Source organism: Gadus chalcogrammus, chromosome 16, assembly GCF_026213295.1.
Source record: "Gadus chalcogrammus isolate NIFS_2021 chromosome 16, NIFS_Gcha_1.0, whole genome shotgun sequence".
NCBI lineage: Eukaryota > Metazoa > Chordata > Actinopteri > Gadiformes > Gadidae > Gadus > Gadus chalcogrammus.
This window is the reverse complement of record NC_079427.1, coordinates 18,913,952-18,941,738: the sequence shown is the minus strand read 5'-3', so window position 1 is coordinate 18,941,738 and position 27,787 is coordinate 18,913,952. Positions and strand designations below refer to the sequence as shown.

At 44.9% G+C, this 27,787-nt stretch overlaps 1 protein-coding gene across 1 annotated transcript; it reads right to left on the bottom strand.

The window, feature by feature from the left end:
• Positions 1-99: 99 nt before the first annotated feature.
• LOC130405819 (bromodomain and WD repeat-containing protein 3-like) lies at positions 100-27,441 on the bottom strand. The gene is given in 47 exon segments (XM_056611064.1): positions 100-3,031; positions 3,138-3,281; positions 3,478-3,828; positions 4,330-4,518; positions 4,944-5,048; positions 5,265-5,413; positions 5,723-5,889; positions 7,169-7,321; positions 7,514-7,639; positions 7,903-7,953; positions 8,205-8,271; positions 8,582-8,707; positions 11,190-11,310; positions 11,405-11,560; positions 12,082-12,143; positions 12,357-12,468; positions 12,654-12,736; positions 12,932-13,056; positions 13,280-13,387; positions 13,524-13,640; positions 13,822-14,053; positions 15,778-15,827; positions 15,829-15,849; positions 16,013-16,165; positions 16,313-16,403; positions 16,755-16,801; positions 16,804-16,875; positions 16,877-16,947; positions 18,870-19,127; positions 19,346-19,422; positions 19,724-19,872; positions 20,253-20,381; positions 20,876-21,010; positions 21,495-21,648; positions 21,964-22,065; positions 22,184-22,224; positions 22,328-22,428; positions 23,309-23,379; positions 23,491-23,591; positions 23,954-24,175; positions 24,380-24,540; positions 25,277-25,375; positions 25,702-25,852; positions 26,472-26,531; positions 26,756-26,785; positions 26,898-26,956; positions 27,059-27,441. Coding segments are annotated over 47 exon segments (6,801 nt in total). The 5' UTR covers positions 27,096-27,441; the 3' UTR covers positions 100-1,616.
• Positions 27,442-27,787: the final 346 nt, after the last annotated feature.

Sequence of the window (27,787 nt, the reverse complement as noted above, 5' to 3'; positions counted from 1 at the left end):
TTGATATGGCATTAAATGTACAACATTAAAGCATTGATGTGTGTATAAGGAAACACAAAAAGACGCAACAAATTATAAATACAACCGACACTTATATTGCGACAATTCTAAACATTCAATCTCGGTCATGCATAAATGTAATCATTGTTTACAGAGATGTATTGTAAGTTATTATATTAAGTGCTTACGCAGTAAACGTTACATCCCTCGATTGTCCTAATGGATGTGATGATGGCAAATCCACGGTGCAACCGTATACATCCATCGATGGAACTGAGATTCAGTGGTCAATTATTATTCTAGTAATTCAGTAAATGGAGAGGCCTCTGGGTGTGTATAACTAAGAAAATTACCTTAAAGCTACCTGTCCGGTGTGTGACCCAACCTGCTAAACTTATGCTTTATGATTGGTTTGAAATAGGAACTGAATCAAATGTAAAACAGAAACCCAGAATAAGCTGTGAAATGATTTTATTTATCAGAGAAATAACTGATTGCGCTTCACAACCTAACGCGTTATAGGAATTCATGTTAAAACTGTTTATTAAACGTGTAGTAGGAAAAAAATTAACAAAAGTTCATAATGCAGCTCCATTTCGAAACCTCCCCTAAAATTAAACTATCCCAGGTGACTGGCAAAAATTTTCAAATCAACTCTAAAAAAGAACTTAATACTGAAAGTAGTTAACACAGGAGTCAGGACAACAATAAAAGTCTTCCCAATATGAGAAATCTCAGTGTTTTGCTTTATACATTTAAGGATCTTGTACTTGCAAAACAGTACCAATTTGTGACATATGGCAAGCCAATGCACTCAACTGTCATACAAAAATTAATGCTCAATTTGTAAATAAACACCTTGCTACTTAATGATTATAACAATCATTTGACGTTCATTCTCAATCTCATATATACATTTATTGACTGGAACATGACAAAATGTACTCAAATTTAGGGAAAACTAGAACTCAATTATTGTACATTTTGGCTCATATGAATGAACACAATAACATCAAGCAAACATGTTTTGTGGGTATACAAAGGAGTGCTGTAGTCAAGGTTGTGAGTCATTGTTGTCCCAGTGAATGTGCTTGGACATCTCCCTTCTTAACACCCGCTTCTTGTCCTTCCTCTTGCCAGTCACTTTACAAAAAAAAAAAAACTGCAAGTCTGAGACTACAGTAAACTAAGTTGACCCCTGAGTTTCTAATGCAAAACTAGTGTATGAAATACCTCATTACAGTGTATCTTAGTGCAAGCCAGCAATATGCTTGATTAAACAGAGGTATATTAGATAGCACCCAAGCGGACAATATTCCTCAGAATGGTTACCCCTGCTGGCTAAATCACAAAAAGCATCATGGGAGGAGGAGGACTTGCTCTGGGTCCTTGTGAAAACCAGCAGCAGTTCAAATGGTTCAATTGCTTTTTGCATTTATAAACAAGTTTTGTTTTTCGTTTTTTTCTTTTTCATAGAAATTATAAATATCCCTGAATGAAAACAAATTCACAGTAATTTCTAGAGGACTCCAGTGCTACTACCGTTTCGCGTCCATCAAGTGTCTTCAAGATCTCCAGTTAGTGTCCTTTTTCCTCTTGCGCCCAGAGCCCAATCGTCACTCGCTGTCGTTGTAGGTGACCATCTGCCTGCCGCGGTTCCGCGTGGTGACGTTAGTCCGTCGCAGTGGATTGCTGGACGACTCATCGCTCTCCGCCTCCCTCCTGGCGGCGGCCCTTCGGCTTGGCTCCCTCAACGGCCGGCGCGGCATCCTCTTGCTGCCTCCGGCCGGTCGTCTGTGGCCCTTCCTCTTGGGGCTGCTGCTGCCGTGGGACCCTGAACTCACCGAGTGTTCTGAGGAGGAGGACTGCTCCTCGCTCTCCAAGGCGGAGCTGTTGCTTCTGTAGCCGTCCTCCCGCTTGCATTTCGGCCGCAGCACATCCTTTTTCCCTCGCCGCGAGCGGCTGGCGGCTGCGTCCTTCTCGTCGTCCGAAGCCGATTGAGAGGAGGCCTCTTCCTGACTGCTAATGGGTTCCGGTTTGGGTTTCCCACGAGACTCCCTTTGAGGTGGCTTTGAGGACTTTGAGGAGCCTGACTTTGCACTGATCTCCTTGGAGTTCCTATTCGTCTTGGCCGACTGATCTTTGTCTCCGTCTTCCGAGTCCGAGGTGTCCGAGGTGCGCCTCCTCTTAGAACGTGCCTTCCGTGTAATTTCATCGGGGGAGATCCTTGAGGACTTGCGCACGGGTGTGTCTTCAGCGGAGGTGGCGCTGATCCTACCGTTTCTTTGTTTCACACGATCCTTGGAGGCAAAGTCTTCTGCAGAGTCTTCTGCAGACTCCTCACTGATGTTTTTCTTTTTGGGCAGGGCTCGGGTGCGTGGCCGCTTTTCCAGCTCCTCGTCAGAAGTTTTGTCCGAGGAACCAGCAGAGCGATTCCTCCTCTGCCTTTTCCTGGGTTTGTATTCCTGCTCGGAGCTCTCTGAATGGGAGGTGCCACGCGATCGTTTGGATTTACTTTTGTGCCTCTGCGTCTTTTTACGGCCTTCATCCGAGTAATTGCTCCCGGCGTCCTCCTCCTCCTCCTCCTCTGATTCCGGTTCCCTCCGGTGCTCCCTCCGTCCTTTGGGAGCGTCGCTGAGATCCTCGGACTCGGCGTCGTCCCGCTTTAGGGGCGCTTTGACCTTCCCGCCGGATGTGTCCCCTTGGTCCTCCCGTGCCGCTCGTCTCCCGTTTTGCTGAAACGGGTTCTTCTCGGGAACGTAGTCCTCGTCGTCAGAGTCAGAGTCCACAGCGGGCCTGCGTCGCACCGGCCTGCTCTTAGTATCCGCTACCTCGTCCTCCTCGCTTGCAACCGGAGTGACCTTACTTCTCCTGGCTGATGCTGCTGCATTGACCTTGGAATGCGTCCGAGACAAGGCCGCCACTGCTTTGGACTCCTCCTCCTCCTCACTGGAACCCTCATCATGCTGGTCAGAATCACTGTCGGCCTTCTGAGGTTTTGCACTGTGACCGTTTACTTGGGATGAGTCTTCTGGAAATTGCAACAGAAAGAGGTTTTCATCAGGAAAAAAGGAACTCAAAATGATGAGGTCTAAAAGTGATCATGGGTCAGGATCATGGAGACGGTTCATTCTTACCTCTTCCTTCTGTCCTGGATGCTTGCTTCTTTGCCTTGTGTTTACTGGGACTGTCGTCCCCGTTCTGCTGGGGTTTTGGGGACGCGCTGGCGTCGCTCTCCTCGTCCTTGGAGTCGGCCGTCGACTCCTCTTTGGTTTGAGAAGCTGACAAACAAAAACAACAGTCAGCATTCAGACAACTCACAGCATCTTTGCTCCCTCATTTGTGGCCCACCAGTGTGCTGAGCCCATTTTGCAACCTCATAAAAGGGGAACCTCTATCATAGTGACAAAGCAGTATGAAAACACTTCTGGAGAGCGACTTCGGTGTTGGCGCAGGCCTGTTAAAACAACCTCCTACCCTGTGCAGAGGATACGTCCTCAGAGTCCGAGTCGCTCTGGATGACGGCGGTGCGCTTGCTGATCCGGGGGGTCTGTCGCAGGCGGCTACCACTGCTCCTCTTTAGCTTCTTCGCCTCCTTCTCCTCCTCTTCGTAGTCCTCGTCTGAGGCGTCCAGGAGCTTCATCTTGTTGATGGCAGCACGGGCCGTCTTTCTCTTCAGAAAACGGTGGCCTGCATGATCCCCCAGCTCCTCCTTCTCCTCCTCTTCATCCTCATCCTGGGACGACGCTTGGCTGTCGTCGTCATGCCGACGGGACTTTTCCCGGCGAGATGACCTGGCAGCGTGGCCGTTCATAGGAGTCCTGGCTGCTGGGAGAAAAGAGACGTACAGTTAAAGTTGATCAAGAGAGGAAATGGAACCCAGGCTTTTCCTTGACTTTTTAAGCGGGGTTTGTAATGTTTTTAAATTAAATGTACATCCAAACAGCAGTCCAAAAACACAATATAGTATGCATCTTGCAGGATTGTAATAAAACCCGCCCAATCAGAGGAATGATGATTGGATGGCTTATCCCTCCGTCTACCTGCGTATTCATTGTGCATGACCATAGTCTACCACAACGCTACGTATTGCCAAGCTAGCAAGCTTGCTCCTATTGCTAAGCTAGTGAGCTCAGCAATAGAGGAGGGGCTTTCTAGGCAGGTCTGAAGGTAAGGCTGGGAATTTTTCAGTTTGATCCTTTCAAAATATAGCTTACTCTGGATGGTTTCTCATAATTGCCTATCCTAGCTTTAATATTTCCGTCATTTTGATCTATGTATAATACTGCGGCCTGCACATGAAGGATCTGAGTAATAGTCTTTATTTACCTGGTCTTCTTCGGTCGGGGGCAGTGCTGGTCCTGGTCAAACGTGTACTCTTGCTGGTCTTCGACCTGCTGGGATAGCGGCGACGGGAGGAGTTGGACGAAGCCACCCTGTCGCCATCTTCACTCTCCTCGGGTTCACTGGAGAAGGCGGCTTCCTCCTCCTCCTCTTCCTCACTCTCGCTATCTGCAACTGACCATGAATGAAACCGTATACGTTTATCAATGTGGTTGTTTAGGGACAATCAGCAAGACACTATGATATTGAGCAAAGTGAAGCAGTTCACCTCCTATAGGCGGCCTAGTAGGGCTGGGCGATTAACCGAATTTTGATTTTTTTTTTATGCTTTATAGAGAGTGCAGAACAGCAGTACATATCTGTACATAATTTTAGATTTTAACATTTTCTTTTGGACCATTTTTTGTAGGGTTAGTTCTCAGTTACAAAGTGTTTTGAGAGAGACATGCTGAATAAATACATAATCTTTTCAAACTCAAAAAATAATCGTTTGAATAATCGTGATTTCAATATTGACCAAAAAAATCGTGATTATGATTTTTTTTTTCATAATCGAGCAGCCCTACGGCCTAGTATATTGAATTGACTATCATTTGTACCTCTTTTCCTGGTGGGTATCCTTCTGTCGCGCGCCTTCCCCCTGGTCTCTCTCTGGCGTCTGGCCGACCCAGGTCGCTTCTCCTCCTCTGACTCACTTTCAGAGGCTGAGGCAGAAACATATTACATGAAGATGCAAGTACAAAATAAAACGATTCCATATTATTATATACATTATTATTGTTATTATAGTAGCACATTCAAAGAAAAAATATTGAAGAAAAGTCTCTCCTGTGTCGTTGCTACACCACAGGTCTAGGATGTACACAGGTCCACGTATGTTCGTCGCATGGTCTGTTATGTGACGCGGGCTTGGTTCCCACCTGGTGACGAAGACGCTGCTTTGGAGTCCGAGGACGAGTTGCGGCTCCGCCTCCTTGCTCTCTCCGGAGCCGACACTTTGGTTGAGGTAGGTTTGGTCACAGACATCGACTCCACTTTTTCCTGAGTTTTCACGGCAGCCCTCTTCTGACTGCAAAGAGATTAGAGGACTTTTAATTGCGGCACATGGACTCGAACAAAAGCAGCATATGTAAATCAATAGACTTCAGAGCCTGCTATGCCGTATTTATGCCTTTGCGTCGTCAACGTTGGCTTTTCTGCCATTAATAACGGACAAGGAAATGGTCCGTTACTTGGCGTGTCTGATTAAAGAACAGTGATGTTGAGGCTCAGCTTCATCAACGCCAGCCTTATCTATAGAAGGCCGTGCGCTAGGACAGCAGGGCCTGGCCTATTGCACGGCCTGAATTGTGAATCGAAGTGGTCCGCTGCTACAGACCTGCTTGAGGCGCCGACGCCCGATGGCTCTCCCTGCTGCATCTTCTTCCTGAAGCGCTGGCTGCGGCGCAGCCTCTCGCTGCTCTTCACCGCCGTCTTGTACTCCGAAAGGATCCTCCTGATGCGCTCCTCGAAGAAGGCCGACAGACGCAGGGTCATGCTGTAGATCTGGAGGCGGAAGAGATCAGTCCACCATCACGCGTGTACCAACCAAGAATCGCATCGTTAATATAGAAAATACCGGAAAGATGGTATTCCTAGAGTGGTTCCGACGTTCCCAGAAATGATGGAGTAGGGCTGGGTGATGATTAAATAGTTTTCTTATTTTCTTTGAATAGTATTGTCATGGAAAGAGGATATGGAATTATCTTGGAACCCCGTTTTATAGTGTATACTAATGAAGACTCCAAGTAGGAAGATTGAAAACGCCAGAGAAGGGAAAACTAGTTTGATATGATATATATTTGATATCATATGGTATACTTATACCAATAATGACAAATCACTTCACGACTTATTACTAAACAATGACCAAAAAAACACAACTACCAACATATTCACTAAACTTCCAATGCTATTTTGATTTCCAAATGGAAGCAATCGTTGCAAGGCGACGTTGCAATGTACAAGTTCTAGTGTGTAAAGTTACCAGTAGGGATGTCCCGATCCGATCAACGGTATCAGTCCGATATTGGCCCATTAAACTGGATCGGAAATTGGAGACATAAATAGGATCCAATCCGCGCAGCTTTCCACGTGATAACAACAATAGTTGCCAATTAGGCGCATGCGCATGAGAGCTAACGCATGAGAGCTACCAGTTGAACAGACATGTCAGCAGTAATTCATCCGTAAAGAAGAAATCGCCTGGCTATTGCACGACTCAACTCGGCTGTTGCCGAGCGCGATCATGCGGTCACGTCAGACGCTCTAGCTTGGGCAAGAGCGGATCACAGCTGTTGTGACCGCCAAGCACAAGCTTGGCGATTGCAAAAGCGAACCATTTCAAACGTTGCAGACTTCCAATCTATTAAAATGATTAATCGATTGGAAATATGATTATTATATATCGGCCGTTTCAATCTTATTTCACTATTTGTTTAACTGTTTCCAACCATTTAATTATTTTTTTTAATGTGTGCATGTTTACATTGGAACTCAGTTCAAATCTTTTCATTTGATTTAAGCCATTCAACTTTCCTTTAGTGAGATGTTTCAATGTGTTTTGGCTTATTGACAATCACAAGCAAAGTGCTTCCATATATTTTATTATTATTTGTTCAAGAATAAAAAACAAAGTATTGTACTGATATCGGTATCGGCTGCAAATAAGCTGCGGTATCGGTATCAGAAGTCAAAAAGTGGTATCGGGACATCCCTAGTTACCAGTGATTATCATGAAATTAAGTTCCATCGCCCGGCCCTAAGACGAAGCGTCCCTCCATACCTTGGATCGCTTGTTCGGCGTGTAGGCTCTGGCGTTGGCAAAGATGAGCCGCGTGTCCTTGCAGAGCTCGATGGGGTTGTCGTAGCGGTCGTCCTCAAGGACCCTCTTTACTGTGCCGAAGTCCATGGGGGCATGGATGATATCCAGGTAGTCCTGAACGGGAAGACATTGGGATGTTAGTCAGGCACGGCTTCATATTTAGCCACCATTTTATAGTAGTGACTTTATATCTAGTTAATTATTATACGTTTTTCTCAACCAACTTCAATTCAGCCGTAGGTTTATGTTTTTGTTCGATGACTTGGTTGTGATAGCTTCATTTATTTATTTGTTGAGAATACTTACTGGATAGTTGTTGGGGTTGACGGGCTGTCTGAAGGGCTCAGAGTCCTCACAGTCGAAGATGTAGTTGATCAGACTCTTGCACTGTCCCTTCCAGGCATCTCGGTCCGGCAGCACCTCCTCCGAGCGCTGGGTAAGAGAGGAGTGGGGGAGTGTCAGAGCCAGAGCCACTCAACGCTGACTACATTTCAGGACAACCAATTTAAACCTTGATTTAATATTTCAGTCTGTGTTAATGTTTTTAATCCAAATCAGTTGAAACAAGTTCCCTTTAAAATATCTTAATATTTGATTGTGATTTCTCCAAGGTATATTTATAGTAACAACACTCCAGTTTAAATGTTCAAACCTGGATCAGGGTTTATCATTCATCTAGAAAATGTTCCCTTTACCTGACGCAACCTATGACCGGTCGAAGTGCCTGGTGCCTCTGCTTCATCATCCTGGAGAGAGAAAAGCTTTATAGTTAGGGTTCGTAACCCAATACATCATTGAATTCACAGCTGCCAGGAATTTGAAAGACTGATCCTTCAGTGTTTTCTGGAAACCCAAACGAGTCGGTTTTGCAAGCCAGCAACCCATTTGCATTCTCCAATATGGAGCATCTTTTCAGTTTATATTATGGAATTTGAAACATTTGTTCCCCAAAAATGGCTCGTCTACAAAGGGCCATCAAGGTTTATTCAAGGTTTACCTCATCGTCATCATCCATTTCCTCCACTGCATTGTAAATCTCCATGATATCTGTGCAACTTTGGTCACTGAGGGGATCAGGATGAGAAAAATGTATTATCAAGTGCAGAAAACAATCTATAATCAACTCTGAATATAATGAATCCATTTACACTAAATCAGTTCATGGGATTTCATGTTTACATTGCATTTATTTTGACAAAACTCATAAAAAGCGACTAACAATAAGTGCATTCAACCATGAAGAAGAAACAACCTGGAAATTGCAGGAGTCATGAGAGTACATTGATCAATTAGGCAAAGTGCTACCACTGAATGTTCCTGCAAACCTCTATGGAACCAGACCAGAGCCAAAAGCAGCATGTGACCCTCACTCACTTGACAAACTTTTGGAGGACATTGGTGATGAGTTTAGCGGAATGGGCGATCTTGCTTCGCGGCTCGTTGAAGGTGCGGGCGTTGTGTGCGATGTACCGTGCATCCCAAATCAACGCCGAGAGCCGTCTGTGGAGTTGGAGTTTAGAGTGCGAAATATGGGGGAGTCCGGGGGGGCTCGACCCCCCCCAGGTTTTCCCATGAGACCCCCTGAAGGCCTCAAAAGCAAAATTTGAAGGCTGTCTCAAATTTTGTCCAAAAAAAATTGTCACTAATGTTTTTAAGCTCACCATGTCCAGTATTCAGAATTCAAAACATTTATTCACAAATATGTTATTTTCTGCCAAGCGGAGCCCGCCAGTCCTACGTGCGTATGCAATTCAGCCATGTTCAGAGCAGAAGAAAGACGCAATGTTTACAAGTCATACTAAAAACCGCTAGCAAGCGAATGCTAAACCAGAGTGTATCACTCACACACTTTGGGTCTATTCTTACTTAAGATATGAGGCTATCTTTTAAATCTTTGCAGTGACTGAATTGTGATGATAAAACTGATTGTTGTGCATAAGATGAGTGTGTGCGACTGTGCGCGTGCATGTCCTTTCCGGCTTCGGCATACTGCATGGTTATGAAGGCCTTGTGGTTGGTTGTGGTCTTAGTGAAGCAGCCTAGCCTTGGAGTTGGAGGGGATTGTTTATGTGCGTGCGAGAGCGAGAGGGAGAGCGCGAGAGAGAGAGCGCACCTGCCGTGGTGATGTTTGGCTTGTTGTGTAAAATGTTGTCAGCAACCGCCATGGTTGGACGAATGTGCTTTGTGTATGTGTTCAATGATGCATCTGTCTGATCGTATTTGCTGTAGATGGAAGGTTAAATAATGTCATACGATCGGTCATACTGCAGGCTTTCATTTGCAAGTGAACTGATTGCGTGCCAGTCTCCGATAGGCTATACCTGGCATTTATTCAGTTGTTGATTGCTCTACTAAGTGCGCCATATTGGTGCAAATTATTGTTGTGTTTGCATTGTAATGCACAACTTTGCCTCTCCTTGTTATAAAACAACGTGCATCCAAAGAACTTGAGCCAATGCAGCCTCCCAAGTCAGTAGGCCTACTGACATAGGAGGCTGCATTGGCCAAAGTGTTGCATTACGAAGAGGCTTCTATAGCATATCGAAGCCTTTTTGTTTGTGTGTTGTCATGTAGGCTATAGACTGATTGCTTGGATCCATGAAATATTGTAATGTTATAGGCCTACTGCATATTGAGAAAATTGAGATCGGTATTGCGCAACAATATTGCAGTTTAGCACTTCATAGGAGAGTGGACATGTTTAGTTAGCACATGAGCATCTTATGGCTCATGGTTCTGTACATTGTTTCCATGTTCTTGATGCAATTGTTTAGGGGTGTGACGAGATCTCGTGCCACGAGATCTCGCGAGATTAAACTCGACGATATTACCCGTCGCGTTAAAAATCTTGCGAGATTTGTGATTTATCCAAACCTCTATTTGTCGCCTGTGGGGGCAGTAATGCGCCTTTGCTACATCTAGCCTGCCAGAACCTAAAGAAGGAGAAGGAAAAGGAGGGGAAGCAGGGGAAGCATCGAAAGCAGCCATAAGCCGTGTTCGAAATCGTTCCCTATCACGGATATAGTGTACTATTTAGGGGGCTCGCCATTTTGTAGTGGTTTTCGAATTCTCAGTGGTTAATTTCATGCACTATATAGTGCACTTAAAATACCCAAAATTTGAGTGTACATACGATGTAGCTTACATGTTACTCCCGTATACCCCAATGCAATGCGGTCGTGTTTTTCCGGAGGAGAAGAAGAGGCTGAATAACGGCGAAAACGAATACCTTTAATCAATAAAGGACATTTTGGGTACTTTGATTTGGTTTTGCACATAATATTGTTTGCAATTGAAAAAAAGAGAATTATTTAATTTAATTGAACTTTTATAAATTTTAGTTTTAGTTTCAATTTCTTGCATGTTAAGAGTTATAATAAAACATTTCAAAATGCATGCACGACTTGGTTAAATAAAAGTCTGTTGGTCCAGTCATATAATTTGTCATTGTAGTTTTCTTAAAATCTCGTCTCGTCTCGTTCTCGTGAACCCAATATCGTGTCTCGTCTCGTCTCGTGTGACACCCCTACAATTGTTCATTTATTTTGATCGGATTTGATCTTTTATTTATTTTGAATATACAGTATATTGTTATACTAAACAAAATAAAATATGGTTGAACTGCGAGACTGGAAAGAATACGTTTATTTAAGTCCGCTAGGAGAACCACGTGATGTATTGTAAGCTGGTATACCTTCCTAGCTTCATGGTGGCGATCTGGAAGATCTTTATGGAAACATGGGGATTGAGCCTATGGCCCACTGACTGCATTTGCAGTATTAAGAATGAATGTTTAGAACTGACTGTTTATGTATCAGAAAAATGACTGCTCATCGCCATAGGTGTCGCCAAGGAACAAAACATAATTAGACCAGATATGATGTCTGCAGTTGACAACGGGTTGGAATATTTTGTCTGAAGAATGGAGTGGATCTAATTAAACACAGGCTTCTTAAAAAGGGGAAACATTTGTGGGACGGACCTGTAGAACCTGTTGATGAGCCGCAGCCGGATGGTGCCCAGGTCGGTGGGGTAGGCGATCACAGTGCAGTAGGTGGGGTACTGAACGATGTCCACCGGGCCCGAGAAGGGAGCGGCGATCTCTGTTGTACACATAGAAAAAAAGCCATGTTTGCTACAGAAAGGCATCCTCTGTGTGTGCGTGTGTCTGTATGTGTTAGTGTGTAGTTAACACACCGACAGTGATGAGCTGGTCAATGGCGGCGATGATGCGCTCGCACTCTTCATCCCTGCAGCGGTCGCCCCACTCCCCATCGAGGGGCTTGTACATGAGCTCGCTCATCTCCTCTGCCGTCACGGGGATGCCCCCGCCGTCCGTCTCTGGCCGCTGGTCTATACGATGGAAACCAAAAGAAAGGATAGCTTAGCATCACCTGGAGCAAGCATAGAGTTAACTCAGCAGACAGCACACGGGACAAAAATGGGGGACCGTTCGTTAGATTTGCTCAGTGGTGCAACAGAAGCTCGCAATATGGGGGCTGACATCTTTAAACCCTGAGATCCCAGGAACATGCAGGTCTATGGGCACTAGTGAGACCTTCCGGGTGCCACCCCGCTGGTCCCACTGCATACAGCGGCCTCAAACCTAGGGTCCTACTCAGCCCAGACTTGAGGCCACAGTGAAAACGACAAGCCCTGGGCGATTGCTGTAATCGGTTTAATGATGTTCTGAATTCTACACGTTTGTGCGGAGGATGTTTCACTCAACAAAGAACAAGCATGGTGTGAAAAAAATATATGAATATTAAATGACTGATTATAGTGCTATGGAGTGTTAAAAGCTCTACTCTTTTGATTTGCCAGCAGATAAGTGGATAAGGGGACGATGGTGTGGTGCAGTTGAAAGATTTTACCAATGTCAGAGATCCGCTCGATATCCCAAGGGCTCAGCTTCTCCGTCTCTCCATTGTCCCATCTGGAGGAAAAAGAGACCCATTAGTGGTGCGTCCTTTTGGGGAACAACTACAAGATGGCCAGAGAAGCAAGACCTGTTCCAGACTCATTTTTGACGACACTTTCTTTTTCCACAGTGTTTGGTACACTGGACATAACATTTTTTTGGGATGTCATTTTTCCAAATATTAAAAACAATAAAATCAATATCAGGTCTCAGGTCTCTTTGCCTTACTTGACTTTAAAGCACTGGAAGTGGCTGTCTGGGTAGGGGGCCTGATAAGGCTCCTGACACACGATGGACCCGAACCACCAGGCGTCATCAATCACAGAGCGGAAGCGGTCACCTGGGCGGGGGCGGGACAACGCACGGGTGAGGAGAGAAGGCAAAGCAAGACACACAGAACACACGCGAAGTGTGTTCCGTGTGTCTGACTAGACATGGCTCGTTACGCTGATGATGGTCATATGCATGCATCTACGTAGATGTACAGTTAACTCCCCCTGCTGGGGAGATTGAATATAGACTCACCTGGTTTCCAGTTGGTTCTCCGGGCTTCGTCATAGTTCTGCCTCAGCACAAGGAAATCGATCACATCCGGCATGTCATGATACCTAGAGGACCACAAACATGTGTTTGTATGGTTGTTATGGCTGCATCAAATCTGCAGAATGTTCCCTTTTGTTATAGCGGGCTATTATTGTCAAATTAAATACAGATGATAATCTGCCGCATGCCAGATTATCGTCTGTATTTAATTTGATGATGCCATCAAGGTAAGAACAAAACCCAGAAGAGCTTGGACTTACTTGACAGAGAAGGACTTGTCTGTGATTTTTCCTGTGCCGTGGTCAATCAGAGTGAGCTTTAAACAGCAGAGCGTCGGAGGACACACTTCATATTTGATCCCTGTGATCTTCACAAACTCTTGGTCCTAGAAGTAAAAGTCCACACATTTATACACCATGCATCATGAACCAGACAACATGTACGTGGTATGCGTTACCTGCCATCATAAAAAAATACATATTGCCCAATATTTAAAAAATACACTGTCCATCCTATGCTATCAATGAATGCGTTGCAAAATGATGTCCCATGGTCCGCTTGTATAACTTGGGACACCGTCATGGCCATCCTTGGGGCTTGGGTCTTACCCGGAGCACCATCTTCTTCCAGGGCTGCTTCTCCAGGTTAATAGGGTACAATGCGTTGCGGCTCACCGCTTCCACATAAGCCTCGTGGCCCTGTCGGAAGTAGATCACCTGAAGAGAGAGAGATAAAGGGGGACATCCAGAGACCGGCTCAGAAACAGTAACAAAATGATGTACAAATGCAACCCAAACGGTGCATCCCTTAAGTTATCTTAACATAGTTCCAGAGTTACACATGACTACTAACCTCGTCTCCCATTTGGGGGACAAAGGGAGACTTCCGGGGAATGACGTCAGTGATCCACAGGGAGGGTCTGAACTCGTTGGACACCTCTCGGTTAATCGATGGCCTGGGTTTAGGGCGCTGCACAACATGTCAACTGTTACAGGTTAGCCTCTTGAAAAGCCCCATGGGTTTTTTTTTTCCAAAACCACCATTGGCCACCCAATCACTTACACCGGCAACCGTGATATTGACTTAATAATATGGGGGAAAAAACAAAACTAGACTGCATGCCACCAACGGAAGAAGTGAGCGATCCTACCCTTGGCGCCTTGCTTTTGGGCTTCCTGGCCTTCTGTTTGCTCTTCTTCACTCCAGATGACTCCTCATCGCTCTGCCGTTTCTCCTCCTCGTCCTCCGCCGCTGCTGCGTCCTCCTCCTCCTCCGAGCTGCTCAGCGGCCGGCGTGCCCGTTTCCGTGACGACAAGGGAGTCGAGGGCTGCAGGTTGATCCCGGCGTCTGCCGTCCAGTCAGAGTAGTCGCTGGACGTGTGGCTGTGCCGACGGAGAAATGGAGGTTTCAATGCAATTGCTACACAAGACAATGACATAAGCAGAAAATTGTTCCTTACCATATAGACTTACTTTAACTTGATTTATAGTGTTTATTAGGTAAGAGACATGGCGTCTGTTCCAAGAAGCAGGACATGGAAACATGGACTCTGAGAGTTAGTGAAATCAGGAAATTATGAAACTCTTGAGTCTCTCAGGAAGCGCAAGCTTTAAAAGCCCTAATCAATCACGCGGTAGAGATGGATTTTGGATTGCAACAGAGAGAAGCCATGCTCAACATAATTTACTACGGCCAGGCAAGGGATTGTAAGTCAATTAAGTAATGGCAGATATCTTTGAAAATCCAAATTAAAGTTGAAGGTTAACAATTAAGTGCAATAAAGACATAATGTAAGTGGTGCATGCTTTATTATGTGTAAAGCATGTACAACTATGCAAGTTAAAATCCATGATTGAAATGTATGGTTTAAGAATGTTGTCATGGTAGACAATGGCAATGAAAAACTGGAAGAAAATTGTTTTAGAAATTCCAAAATATTAAGTACATTACAGTACAACGATTATAAAAACGGCAACAAAACAATTTCCAAACATGGAGCTGAACGGGACTATACACATAACATACAAATTCAGTTTATTGAAAAATCAACAATAGCTATTCACACCTAGGTCCATTCTCTATGACTCTTGCCAGCAAATATGTCAGTGTATCCAATCCATTATCTTTGTCATAGTCACTGTACAAGTTGTAGGACATTGAGAAGGAAACAGCCTATTTGTGGTTCTCAACACAGTCCTCTTACTTCATAAAGATATGAAGGATAAAGACTGCACACCCACTTATCACAAACCCCCTCAACCTCAACCTGCAAATACTAGTACTAGTTTACACTTGGATTATAAAGTGAAGCTCCAGTACAATTAAATCCTCTAAATACAGGAGATTTTGGTGAAAGGACAGAGCATAAGGGTAACTGCAGAGGGTGGCAAATGTTGCGCAAATCATTGGCTGCCCTCTGCCTTCCTTAAGCACCATTCTACGGCTCCCGCTGTCTCAGCAGGGCCAGAGGCATCCTGAAGGACACCACCCACCCCGGCTACCATCTCTTCAACCTGTTGCCCTCTGGCAGGCGCTTCAGGTCCATATATGCCAGAACAAATAGACTCAGGAACAGCTTCTTTCCCAAGCTGTCACCATACTGAACTCAGATCTGCACTGATGTATCTGTCTTATCGTATTTGCCGTTTGTTCGTGGTCTTTACTGTGTATTTAAGTTAAACTAAATTTTTGTGTGTGCACCTTTAAGGAACTGCTCATTGCATTTCGTTGTACTTTGTATAATGACAATAAAGCTTTCTATTCTATAAGCTTGTCCTCACTAGGCTATAAAGGTTGAGTAACCCATCTGTTTTTATTTTCACTGGCGATATTATTGGAAAATGCTGTATATTCCCGGTTAATGTACATAGTTGACGAAACAACTTCTGTGTTTATTTCACATCTTTAATCATACACCTCTGGTATAAATGACCTTGGGGTAAGATTCAGGGAACTGGGCCTTGAAGAGATTAGTCATTCTCATATTCATCTGGTGTCTCAATCTCTGTATATAGAGCTACATGTTGGATTTCTGGAATACAAACCAACATATATATACGGCTGAGCAGTAATTCCAGTTTTGTGGAAATGGGAGGATATTTCATACCTTGGGCTCTCGCTGTGCCATTCCTCCTCGTCATTTGATGTATCCAGTGCAACTGCCATCAAATTCATTTTCCTGGAGAGATGATCAAAGCGCATATTTAAGATCCAATAGGCTTTATGATCCACTAATATTTAAAAAGTACATCTTGGCAATAACTTGCAAAGAAGAAAATAAAAAAAAAGTATGCTTTGGCCCTTAATTTTTCACTAAATATATTCGAAAAACTGGGGTCTACCTCTGAGCTGGCGGTCTCCTCTCCTTCCTCGCAGGACAGGTCCAGGAAGGCCTCCACTCGGTCGGGACTGTCAGAGCCGAAGATTGCCTGGTGCCTCTGCTTCTTGCGGGCCTGCGCTCGCTTCACAGAGGGCAGCTCTTCCTCAGAGTCGTCCTGGGCAAGGGAAGAAGAAATGGTTGATCAGAAACAGTGAAGACCAACCATTGAAGGCAAGTAGGGAGCGGTATGGATCATTGGAAGGTAAATGGATAATTGCATTCAAAAGGTGCATTTCTTTGCATTGCCTAGTCATAAGCTCACCCGAAAGCTGCCGTAGGCCACCCTTCTCTTCCTGGCGTTGTACAAGCCAATCTCTTCTTCTCCTTTGGCTGTCCTGAAGTCGTCCTGTTCCCTGGAAATGGTTTACGCATTAATGTCAAAGAATTACCAAAAAAAACGTGACAAATAAATAAATAAACAAATAAATAGGATTATGCCTACAAAAACGATCTATACATATTTATACAAAGCCTAGGCGTCTATGACGCGTACAACTTCACACCAAAAAATAACAGGCAAGACATACTGAATGTTTATGGTAATGTTCTGTTCCATCATTGTACGGATTTTGAGATGCACTATCAGTACTTTTGTAGCTTTCTCCTTCTGGGAAATGTACGCAAAAAAAGAATGGGATTTGGAAAAGGAAATGACACAAGACAACCCAATGAACCATGGGTGCTCCAGGCAGGGGGGGCCTTACCTGTAGCCCCTGGGCTGGAGCTCAGGCACCACCACGCGGTGCCTCCATGGGCCTGCAGGTCCCCTCTCCCGTGGCCATCTGGCTTGCGCGGGGCGTTCTGGTGCATCTGGCGGACGCCCTCCCACCTGCCCGCTGCGACGCAGGCCCAACGGTGGCGGGCGAATCTGCACATCGGCACGTCGTTTCACCGACGCTGTCAGGGAGGAGGAAAAGTAAAAACAACACTTAGATGGACAGTTCTGGAGAAAACCAGTCAAATAACACACACACACACACAACACACACACACCCACCACACAAACCACACACACCCTTAGGAAGTTGATTGATATCCACACTGAAGCATCGGTACTATTTATACCTTCAAATATAGCAAATTGTATGCGAAATTCGTAAAATATCTTAATTGGATGTTCGCACTAAATCCTAAAAAGCCCCAACAGTTACTTCAGAAATATGTGTTTCCTGGTCGTTATGTGATGACTCTAATGATTACTGAAGCCCGCAACCTCCTCACTTGTAGCTCCTTCTGCTCCAGTAGATAGTATTAGTTTGATTTGGAACATTTCAAATCGTGATCCAAGTGTGGTCAATGTACCAACCTGGTGAGCTGTTGTGGAGTCCTCCAGCCAGTTACTCAAGGCTATTGTACTTTTAACTAATGTTGACACATTTTCCTAAAATAAATAAAAGACTGTCAATTACAAATGTATGTGTTGCGACAGTATTACTATTAGGAAATTGACATGGTGGAGATGGAAAGAATATACAGGGGAATACTATACAGGGTTCTGTATAGGGAAGGTTGTACTTATAGTACACCATGTACTATTCCGAGTTCTGTATATTACACCCTGTACTACCATAAAGTACACACTGTACTACCATATAGTACACCCTGTACTATACAGAACCCTGTACTATACAGGGATCTGTATAGTACAGGGCCTGCAAGAGTCACTCTTGTAGGCCTTTAGAAGGCAAAATAAATCCAGATCGACCAACTAACGCCCCGTGCCCACTGCCTCCGTCAGTTGTCCGTTGCCCATTGACTTTGCATGGGGACGGACGCGCAATGCATTGTGGATCCGTCCGTTCAGTTGGAGCGTTCGCCACCGTCAGAAAGTTGAAAAATGTTCAACTTTTTCGGCAGCGACGGTTCCGTCATCCAATCAGATCGCGTATGCAAATTTAAGCACTGTGACGCGACTCGGGCTCTGACGATACTGGAAAGCGGGAAAGCGGCTCAGCTTGCCTCGCAACAAGCAGGAAGAAGCGGGAAGAACCCAGCGAACCGATTTGATTGGCTGACGGATGCATCTGCAAAGACTACTCCCCCATCCGTCAGCCACGCCTTCCCACGTCCGTTGACTGACGGTGCAGTGGGCACGAGGCGTAACAATAACAGGATAGTAATAAGTTAATGGACTCCAGTTACAATGTCGTTTTTTTCCCCCTTTTCTGGCAATCATCCAGAACAGTGTGTGCCTTTTTGCGTGCTCTTGAATATTGCTAATGATGCAGTGCTTTTTCATTGAAACTGCCCAATATACAAACACCCTTTTTAGTTTTTTGATTTGTAGTAATATCATAGAGTCAAAACCCATGTGTCTAAACTGGAACTTAATCTGTTGTCGTTTCCAATGAGACCACTCCCAGTGGAGCCGTAATACAGCTGGTCTGAGTGCTCTTCGAGCGCTGCTTAAAACCTTGGCACGCATGGCAGTGCAATCCATTGCCACCCATTATATTAAAACACAGAACAATACCTAATATCAGATCTCCTGACTTGTGTCCTTTACACAAAGCAACGCTTCCCAACGCTCAGTGGCTTGTCTGGCATGTGACCTGCTTTACATCGAAGCTCTGACATAAGCGAGTTCGACTCGGACCAAAAGGGGATTCGTTAAACACAGACTCCTTCCAAACAGCTTGTGATATTGTTGTTTTGCTTCATGAAGCATCATTCAAATAATCAAGTGTCAAGTAAATGTCTGCGTCACTCGCGCCAGCCCTATTTTACAACGTTACGGTCTAGCTGGCGCTAGAAAGGAGCATGTTTTCATGACATTGTTTCGGGGGGGGTTAGGGAGCCCTGCTATAGTTACACTGTACCTCTGCGTGGCGTGTTCGGGGCAGCCGGGGCAGGCATCAGAGCCTGGTCATCAGATACTGCGGCCTGCCTCACTGCCGCCGCCGGTCCCACCACCTGGGCTCCACCACCAGCGCCACCCGTACCCCCCGTGCCCCCGGCCTGGTCCTGCTGCTGCTGCAGCTGGCGGATGGCCTCATCGAGGGCGCTGCGTCGCGCCGCTGTCTCCTCGTGATCCGAGGTCTGCTGGCTGATGACCTGCTCCACCACCTCGCCGTCACCTGTGGGACGGGTAGCTGTTCAATCCCAGATCATAATAACAGTACAGAGTAGACGCTGCCCTTCATTGACGCCGCTTGGGAAGATGGTGGTCAAACTATGGGATTTGGAGGATTTTATAGCAAACTTTTCTTTCCATCCAGGAGTGATAATCTCGTACTGAAAATAGAATCGGCGGCTAGAGATATTAGAGTCACAACATGCTTTAGTTGGTTCTTACTGGTGGCGACGTAGCCCAACTGGGGCACCAGATGCTCGGCCGAGATGTTCTCTCTCCCTGGGACAAGCCGCTGGAACCTGGGTGTTGAGTTGATGGAGAAGGACAGATGTTACTCCATGGACAACGATAGCTTTCACTCAGGGTTAATATGTTAGCTGTGGTGCATATGATTTAAGTTGAATGTAGATGAAAGTAAGGCCGAAATAATACTCTCGATCAGACCCAATTGGGCTAGCATGTTCTAGTTACTAGACCATGCTAGCCCAGATAAGTCTGATCCAGAATACTACTAATTGACTATAGAAATGATTGCATTCTTTGCACACACACACACACACACACACACACACACACACACACACACACACACACACACACCTGGGCGGGTGCGGATTCCCATCGACGTCCACCAAGAAGGGCGGGGGCATCAGGTGGGGCGCCTGCTGGGTCTGCTCGTCCAGCACAAAGCCGTTGGCGTCTCTGATCAGCGGCCGGTAGTCCGTGTGGAAGAACACCTGCTCTGGAAGCTGTGGGTGGCGGTAATTACGGTAGTGATGTTAATACGGAAGCAATGTTTATCTAACATGCTTTTGTTGCAAAAACATTTCAGTGTAGCTGCGATTCCGGTTTAGTTCCACATTACGGAAATGGGCTAATGAAGCACTGCAGGTACAGACCTATCTAAGCAAACACAATGTTACCTATGACGTTTTAAAGGGAATTCATGAGCAAGGCTGATGTACCAAATACGTGTGAAATGTAATGTTTTTCTAGATATTTTGCCTCATCCGAAAGGTTTTCAAGCAATGTTTTTTTGTAAATGATCAGTATAAAGAAAGAAAAATGGAGCATTTGGCGCAGCAACAGAGATGTGCAACGGGTGTACATATGACTCCACGCGTCTTGCCTTCTCGTAGGGCTTGGAACTACCAAAGCCGAAGATGAGCAGGTGGCCGTGGGAGTCTGTGCAGGCGAAGCGCTGGCCGTCGGGGGTGAACTTACAGTCGAACACAGCTCCATGACCCTGGCCCTCAATCTGGACGGGTGGGTGAACAACAGACACAAGGTGTACAGGAGTACAGGTCAACGGGGGGCAAACGCATTACAAAAGTTACACAGCTCAAGACCTTTATCCCTATGATCCCTTTGATAGAGAATTTGCAAACAAACCATAAACAGACGGACAAAAGAAGGTAACTATTATATTTTTCTCCTCTATTGAGTGCAACATAGAAACTGGAATAATTAACAAAAGAAAGCCATGAGTCAACACCAGAAGACATTTCCCTTTTTTAGCTTCCTGAAATGTACTTTTTTTTTGAGAATCATTATCCCCCGGCATTGGCGAAAGCACGCACACACCAGCAGGAGAAGAGTAAAAGTAGGAGAACTGCACAGCTGTATCCATGACACACGCTTTGCCAGCAGATTCTGTGGTTACTAGCTTGATTCAAAGTTCAAGGACCATTATAGTGGGATCAATAGAGTTACAACAGAGTTGTTCTATGAGCTTGAATGCTGCTGTTTTACCATGTTGAAGTAATGCTGCGTCTTGACTCCTCGTTGCAGGTCCCAGATGAAGACACTGCCGTCGTGGCCGGCGGAGAGGATGATCCGGGGGTCAAATGGATGGGGCTCCAGGACAAACACCTCCGCCTCGTGGCCCTGCAGCAAAACCAGTGTGCGGTGCTCAGAATACTGGATAGTCTTTATTTGATATCCAGCCACTCCACCATGTCGTCAGCCGACAAAGATAACGCATTCAGTTTCATAATACTCATAAGTCTCAAGTCCTTCAGAATGCATACGATCAGGTATGAGCAAATATGCATTTGCCCTACAGCAGGTATACAGAAGTGCTAAATATGCTACAAACATTGTGAGGTTATGTTGATTCCATCATGGTCTTTCCTCGTCCATCTGAGAGCCTAAGCATAAGACGACACAACTTGTATATGATGTGTCGCACTTGTGTACTCTTCAAGCACACAAGTGCTTGAAGAGTGTAAATTGGAAATGGAATGAATTGAAAATAAACTAGATAATACTCCAAAGAAGAGCCTCACATAGACAGAATGAGTCACTGCAGCCACGGTACGCACTGTTATACAAGCACATGAAAATAATAATGGCCCTAGCTTGACGTTACCTTTAAGATGTGTAGCAGCTGCCCCGTGTAGGAGTTCCACACTTTGAGGATGTGGTTGTTGACGGCCGTGATGACCGTGTTGTCATGGCGATCCCAAGCCACCATGGTGACCTTGGGCTTGAAGTACATGTCCTCTCCGGTGGTCGCATCAGCACTGAGGGAACAGGGAGAACGAGCACATTATGAATTGCAAAAAAACTTTTTGTCCATTGCATTGCATGTCTATTGTCATTTTTCAGAAAGGTAAAAATTATTAAACGATGAGGACACAATATCTTTTAAACAGGGAAAACCTAAAATATTGACAGTGGAAAAAGTGATTTACATCTACAAGTGCTCTTTACGTACACACCATTAACTTTGACAGTCACTCTCAAATTGCGTAAGATAGATTAACATAATACTGATAAAGCATACACTCAGGGATGGACACATGGGTCATCCCTCCTTTACAGACCAATGAACGTACCCTGGAAGAGTGTCTGACATGTTCAGCAGAATGCATCTCCACTGCTGCCGGTGGTGGAGCCTCCAGACCCGCGCCGTTCCATCCCGACTCCCGCTCACAAACCTGAGAGATCAGCCCGGGAACACATGAATTATACAGTCAGACTTCCAGCCGCCGCATGTTAAAGCCGGTCACTGCAGCCAGCAAAGTGTTTTCAGACGTTTGGAATCATTTGTCAAACCTTTCTGACGAGTGGCAGAACTGGATGCTGTCCACTTTGTCCTAAGGGAGGAGTAGAAAATATGGATTAACAACATGTGTCATCATCCAACATTGTCGGTAAAAGTCGGAGCGGGGGTGATGACGTGTGGCTTAGAATGCTTACGGTGTGCTCGTGGAGCTCCGACACTTTCTCGGGATTCCCACATCCCAAAAAGTATATTCTGATGACATCGTCTGTACTGCCCGTTGCCAAGAACATACCACCTATAAAAATGGGGAGAAGATTAATGAATAAAATGGTTAAAACATTAGGCATACATCTCTCAGGAATTTACGATGCATCCAAACACTGCAATAATTATAACAACAGAATCAAACAAAGCTTCACTAAAGCCTTCTCTATATCTGCTAATGTGCATTCATTTTTAGCATCTAGTATAACTCTGTGTTCAATTAAACCCCGTCCTGTGGAACAAGACTGATGAAGGTGGCTTCTCATGCTGAATGGAAGTTGACGGTCGATATGCCACTCCTAGCACCTCAGGAGACCTCTACTTGTACTTCAACCAACAGCATCTCAAGGTTTACCAACAATGGTGAATATTGCCAGTGAAAGCTGTTTAATGAAGAAGGTCGTCTCGGCATGCCCCACTTATCAGTCCGTCGCATCTACAACAGCCAGCGACTGTGTGGCTGACGTCAGTGGAGAATGACAAAGCATGACACAGTCTGTGTGCCCAGGAGCACCAGAACTTGGTTCCTATTAGCCTGCAGCAGTGTGATGGTGTGCAATGTGTTCAGGCCGTGAATCCTAAAAACGCCATGGCCATTCAGAGTCTGCCTCAATGACTAATAAGACTCCAGCAGGATACTGCCTCATGTCACAATTCACACATCACCACCAAATGATTCCAAGAGATGTTCAAGAGGAACATGATGCAGAGTCGTCATTGCTTCATCGGCTTGCACATTCCCCTAATCCCGACCTCATCCCCTCCTTCGCAGTCTTTCCATCAAGACCAATCAGATTTCTGCCTCACAATAATTTCTGCTTGGTACCACACATCCATGCAGGGAACATGCAGAATGTCATGGAATGAATGCCACGTGAAAGGCAATAGGCTTGGTCCCTCTTAGTAATTACCTGGACTGAATGAGGAGCACACGGTCTGTACTCCCGGCCTTGGTCTCTCTATAAACTTGTGCGGCCGATCACTTGAAAGGAACCAAGATGCATGTTAATTACAAACCCCTTAATTGTGTAATACTCTGGAGTTATCAAAACACACCAGCTAATTAGTAGAATACTATGCTCAAGGCACTTACCTAAAGTTGATATTATTGACATCCCACTGCCAGAAACAGACAGTAGCATCAGTTCCAGTAGAAAGCATGTAACGTTTTGAGCCCTTGGCATATGGTGAGAACTGGAAAAAGAAAAGAAGACCTTAACCCTTTGCCCATTATTGAAAAGGTACAGTGAGGACTATAGGTTCTTTGGAACCATTTTAAACATTGTTCTGACCTCAGTCATCATAACCTGGCTACGGATCAAGGCAGTAAACTCCATAAAGCAGGATGGAATTTATAGTTTTAAAACGCATACGCAAGTGATTAAGTTTGTGCCTAAGATCTGCCATGCGTTTGTTTGATCCTGAAGAAAAGTATTGACAGATTCACAGAGAATTCTTGACATCTCCCTGGGCAAGAGAAGCCTCCCAAGTGACCAAGGAGATGATGAATACCCTAAAATCATCCTAACCGTGCACCGGCAGGGTGGACTGTTCACCTGTAGGGAGGTAATTGATCCACTGTGCCCCTGGAGCACGGCCACAGGGGCACAGGTACGAAGGCACCATACGCGGATGGTCTTGTCACAGCTGCCCGCTGCGATCAGTGTGTTCTCGTAGCTGACCGCCAGGTCTGTGATCTCTGCAGAGTGTCCGCGCAGCGTGGAGTGGAGACTCCCGTCGAAGGACGACCAGATTTTGACCAGGCAGTCGTCTGAGCCCTGATGCATAGACACAAAGACAGGCCAGATGGAGTTCATGTTACATATACTGGTGAGACCTTTGAAGACATTACAATGTTCACGTTAACAATGACCAAGGAGAACTGCGTCTTGTCTACAATATATACATTGAGAACCAGCTTCATTTAAACCAGTCCATTCATAAAATTGGCAAATTTCAAAAACATAGTTGTTTAGACTCACAGTGAAGATCCTGAGGCCGGCACGGTCGAATGCAATACAGTACACTGCAGATAGATGTCCCAGAATGCGCCTGTGCAGCCTCATGTGCTGATAGTTGCTGACAGGGTTGATGGAGCTGAATCTCTGACATCCTGTTAGTTCTCTTCCCCTGCACACCTCCACTGTGTGAACAAGAGAAACCACCAACACCATGAGGATCTCCATAAATGAATAAAGATGCATGAGATTAGGAGTACCATAGTGGCACGCGGTGTGTAGTTAATAGTGTGTGCAAAGTGAGTGCATAAGTAACCAACTAATTTAACTAGTCCAATGAAAAAGAAAAAACCCAGCAGTTGGGAGAAACAAACCAGAAGAGATAGCAGATGGACAAAAATCTTGTTTTTTCTTTGTACAAAGAACCCCCTTTTAGCAGAGGGCAATTAAATGCAATGGAATGAATAGGTATTTTCAATGATCGGATGCAAATCATGCAATCACAAAAAATATTAGTAGGGAGGGAACGATTCCGAGGCACATTGTAAATCAAGACTAAAAAAGCGACAAACCACATTCAGATGTGGGACTTATTTTTTTTTAATACTTGTTTAACCACCTACATGATTTATATTTGACAAACCCCGTTTTAAGCCGTTACCAAACGTTATTTGCATTTTTATTTTGTAAAGCAGGCATAAGAAAAACTGAACGGCAGAAATCCTATTAATGATCAATGTTATTTTTAAATTATAAAAATAGTCCTAAAATGCAACGCCCCACTGGCAAGATTCATTCCTGCCAGGTTGTTATTCTTTGACTAACATGTGGTGAGGAAGACCGACAGGCCTGATTCAGAGTGAGGGGCAGTAGTCCTGACTCCTACCCCAATCATAGGTTTAGAGGGAAGGCAGACCCTACCTAGGTGTGGGGGTTTCTTGGAGTTCAAAGGCCTCTCCGGTGGTCTGCCCCTGTGAAGGGCTGCATATGACGAGGCTTTCAGCCAGACACTGTCGCAGTCTGAGAGAGATAGAAAGGGAGAGGGAGAGTGTTTGAGAGAGAGAGAAGGGTTGAATATTGCAGGACCTTTCATTTACATTACATTTATCAGATGTTAACCAATGCCACTAGCTAGTGAACTAGCAAGTGATCAAAACACCATTGGATTGATTTCAATAACCCGTATTAACCATGGGTTTATGTTTAGGAGAGGACAGTATGCATAATTGCATACCAACTTTAAGGGATGACTTAATTGTTCCTAGCATTAATAGTGATTGATAACACAACTGTACACGGCATGCAAAGGTAAATAAATCTCTTATGACAGCTTTAAGAGGCTGTACCTTTTGCTTTTCGAAGCATTGACTGCTTTCCGGACCCCAGAAGAGAATGCACACCAGGGACACATGACGGTACGTCTTTGTCAAGGAGGGGTCCTAGCTGCTTGCATATCTGAAGCAAATGATCTGGTGCAATATGTCTGTGGGCTGCAACCTTTTTGAGAGAAACAAAAGGAAAAATGAAAGGCTGTGACAGGGCTGATCTGGCTCAGGTAATGGTTGTATTATAGAAATGTGTGAATATTTTTGCTACAGTACAGTAAAGAAATTGCAACAGTACAACTGCGATATGATAGTTATGATAGCTTCGTCTGCGTTTGAACCCATTGACCAGAATACAGTATTCCTGGAGGGCAGGGCCATCATGCAAAACACAGCCCTTGTATGGACCAATCACAACACAGGTCACATGCAATACAACGCAGAGACAGCGTATGAAGGCTTTCCATTGGTTGGCGGAGCCATCTTGACGTAGTGCAAAGCAAAGCTATCCACCCTATCTGCAGTACAACACCGAAGCTAAATTTTATAAAAGCTCTATCCAAAAATCCCCCCTCGCCTGGAATAGTAACTGCATTCAATGTTCAACAAATAATTTACACTCGATGAGTCTGTGCTGTAACACAAAGCTCGTTTGCAGACCGTAGATCAACAAACGGCCAAAAAAGAACGAACAAAGACAGTAAACAAGCTGGAGCATGGGCTCGATTCCCTGTCACAAGACAATAACACAACAACGATTTTCAACTTTGAAATACAATTAAACACATTACCAAATCTTCGTATGTTCTGGGGTGCTCATTTCCTTGCCAGTCTAATCTCCTGGGTAAAAGCTGTGAAACAAGAACATAGTGTTAACCGACGCTTTAACGAGGAGGAGGAAAAAAAGGGCTGCGACAAATTAAGTTAGTAAAACGTGTGATGTCAAACGAGTGAGACGTTCAGAGGGACATTAAAAGTCGCCAGCGGTACAAGTTTCATGCTCCAGACGGTGCGACCAGAGATCGCTTGCCGATCTATGCAGCGGTGGCAGTAGACAGGCGTACCGCATACACACCTGGTATTCTTGAATTTCGCTGGCTAGAATCTGTAATAGATGAATACGAGTTTAGGAAGAGATGGATCTATTAATAACACAGGCGAGTAAAGTGATTTCAAGTACAAGACTACGTGGTCGCAAGTCAAACATGCCAGCTCACCTCGGCCGTTCTTCGACAAGGACCCGTTGTTAGAAAACGAGAAATCAGAAAATACAGCTCTGGGAACGAATGAAGGAACATCGTGAGAACAGTTGGATATCAATTAACCCGATGATATTCTTGCAGATTGAGAGATCAATTAGGTTACCAGCGTGTCTTACCCGACTCAAGGAGCGAAATATTCCGATTTTTGGCCATTGAATCCGTCGGGATTTTATAGGTGAAAGAATTTAGACTAACTTTGTTACAACAACGAGTATGAAATATTTATTTAATTTCGGCTACAGAGCTCCGACCCCCTCCACAGTTGCTCCCGCTTTCTATTCAGCCTGTTTTCAGTCGCCATTGGGAGGATGAGGCCTCAGCGAGACGCGTTACTTCCGTCACAGCGGAGGAAATAGGGGGTGGGGAAGACGGGTTTCTCCTCTGTCCTACAACAAAGACCCACACAAGCCCGTATATCGGAGCACGGTTTCATTGTTTTTAAAACGTATCAACCGAAATATACTTTACGTTTGGCCACAAACAGCTCCTGTTCGTCACCAGTATATAGGTTTATTCTTCGCGAGCCCCGCGAATTCGCCAAGGTCGAGTTATGGATATGACGTAATGTGATTGTGGCCGTTTTGTTATTCGGTCTGTTTTGGAGACTACGCCATTCTTTGTTTTGATGTCATTTTATTATTAAAGCAACGACCAAATTAAACCCTCCGCGGCCGGTATATATGTATGTGATTTATGTATTGTAGATAATGGCTCGGTCTTTTTTAGTGTCTGGTTCGGACATTTTATATTTCTCACATACAATTTATTGGGATTTACACGTGGTATTGACACTTTTTTTTTTATTGTCTTCATTCCAATCAAAACAGACATAGCTACAAAAAACA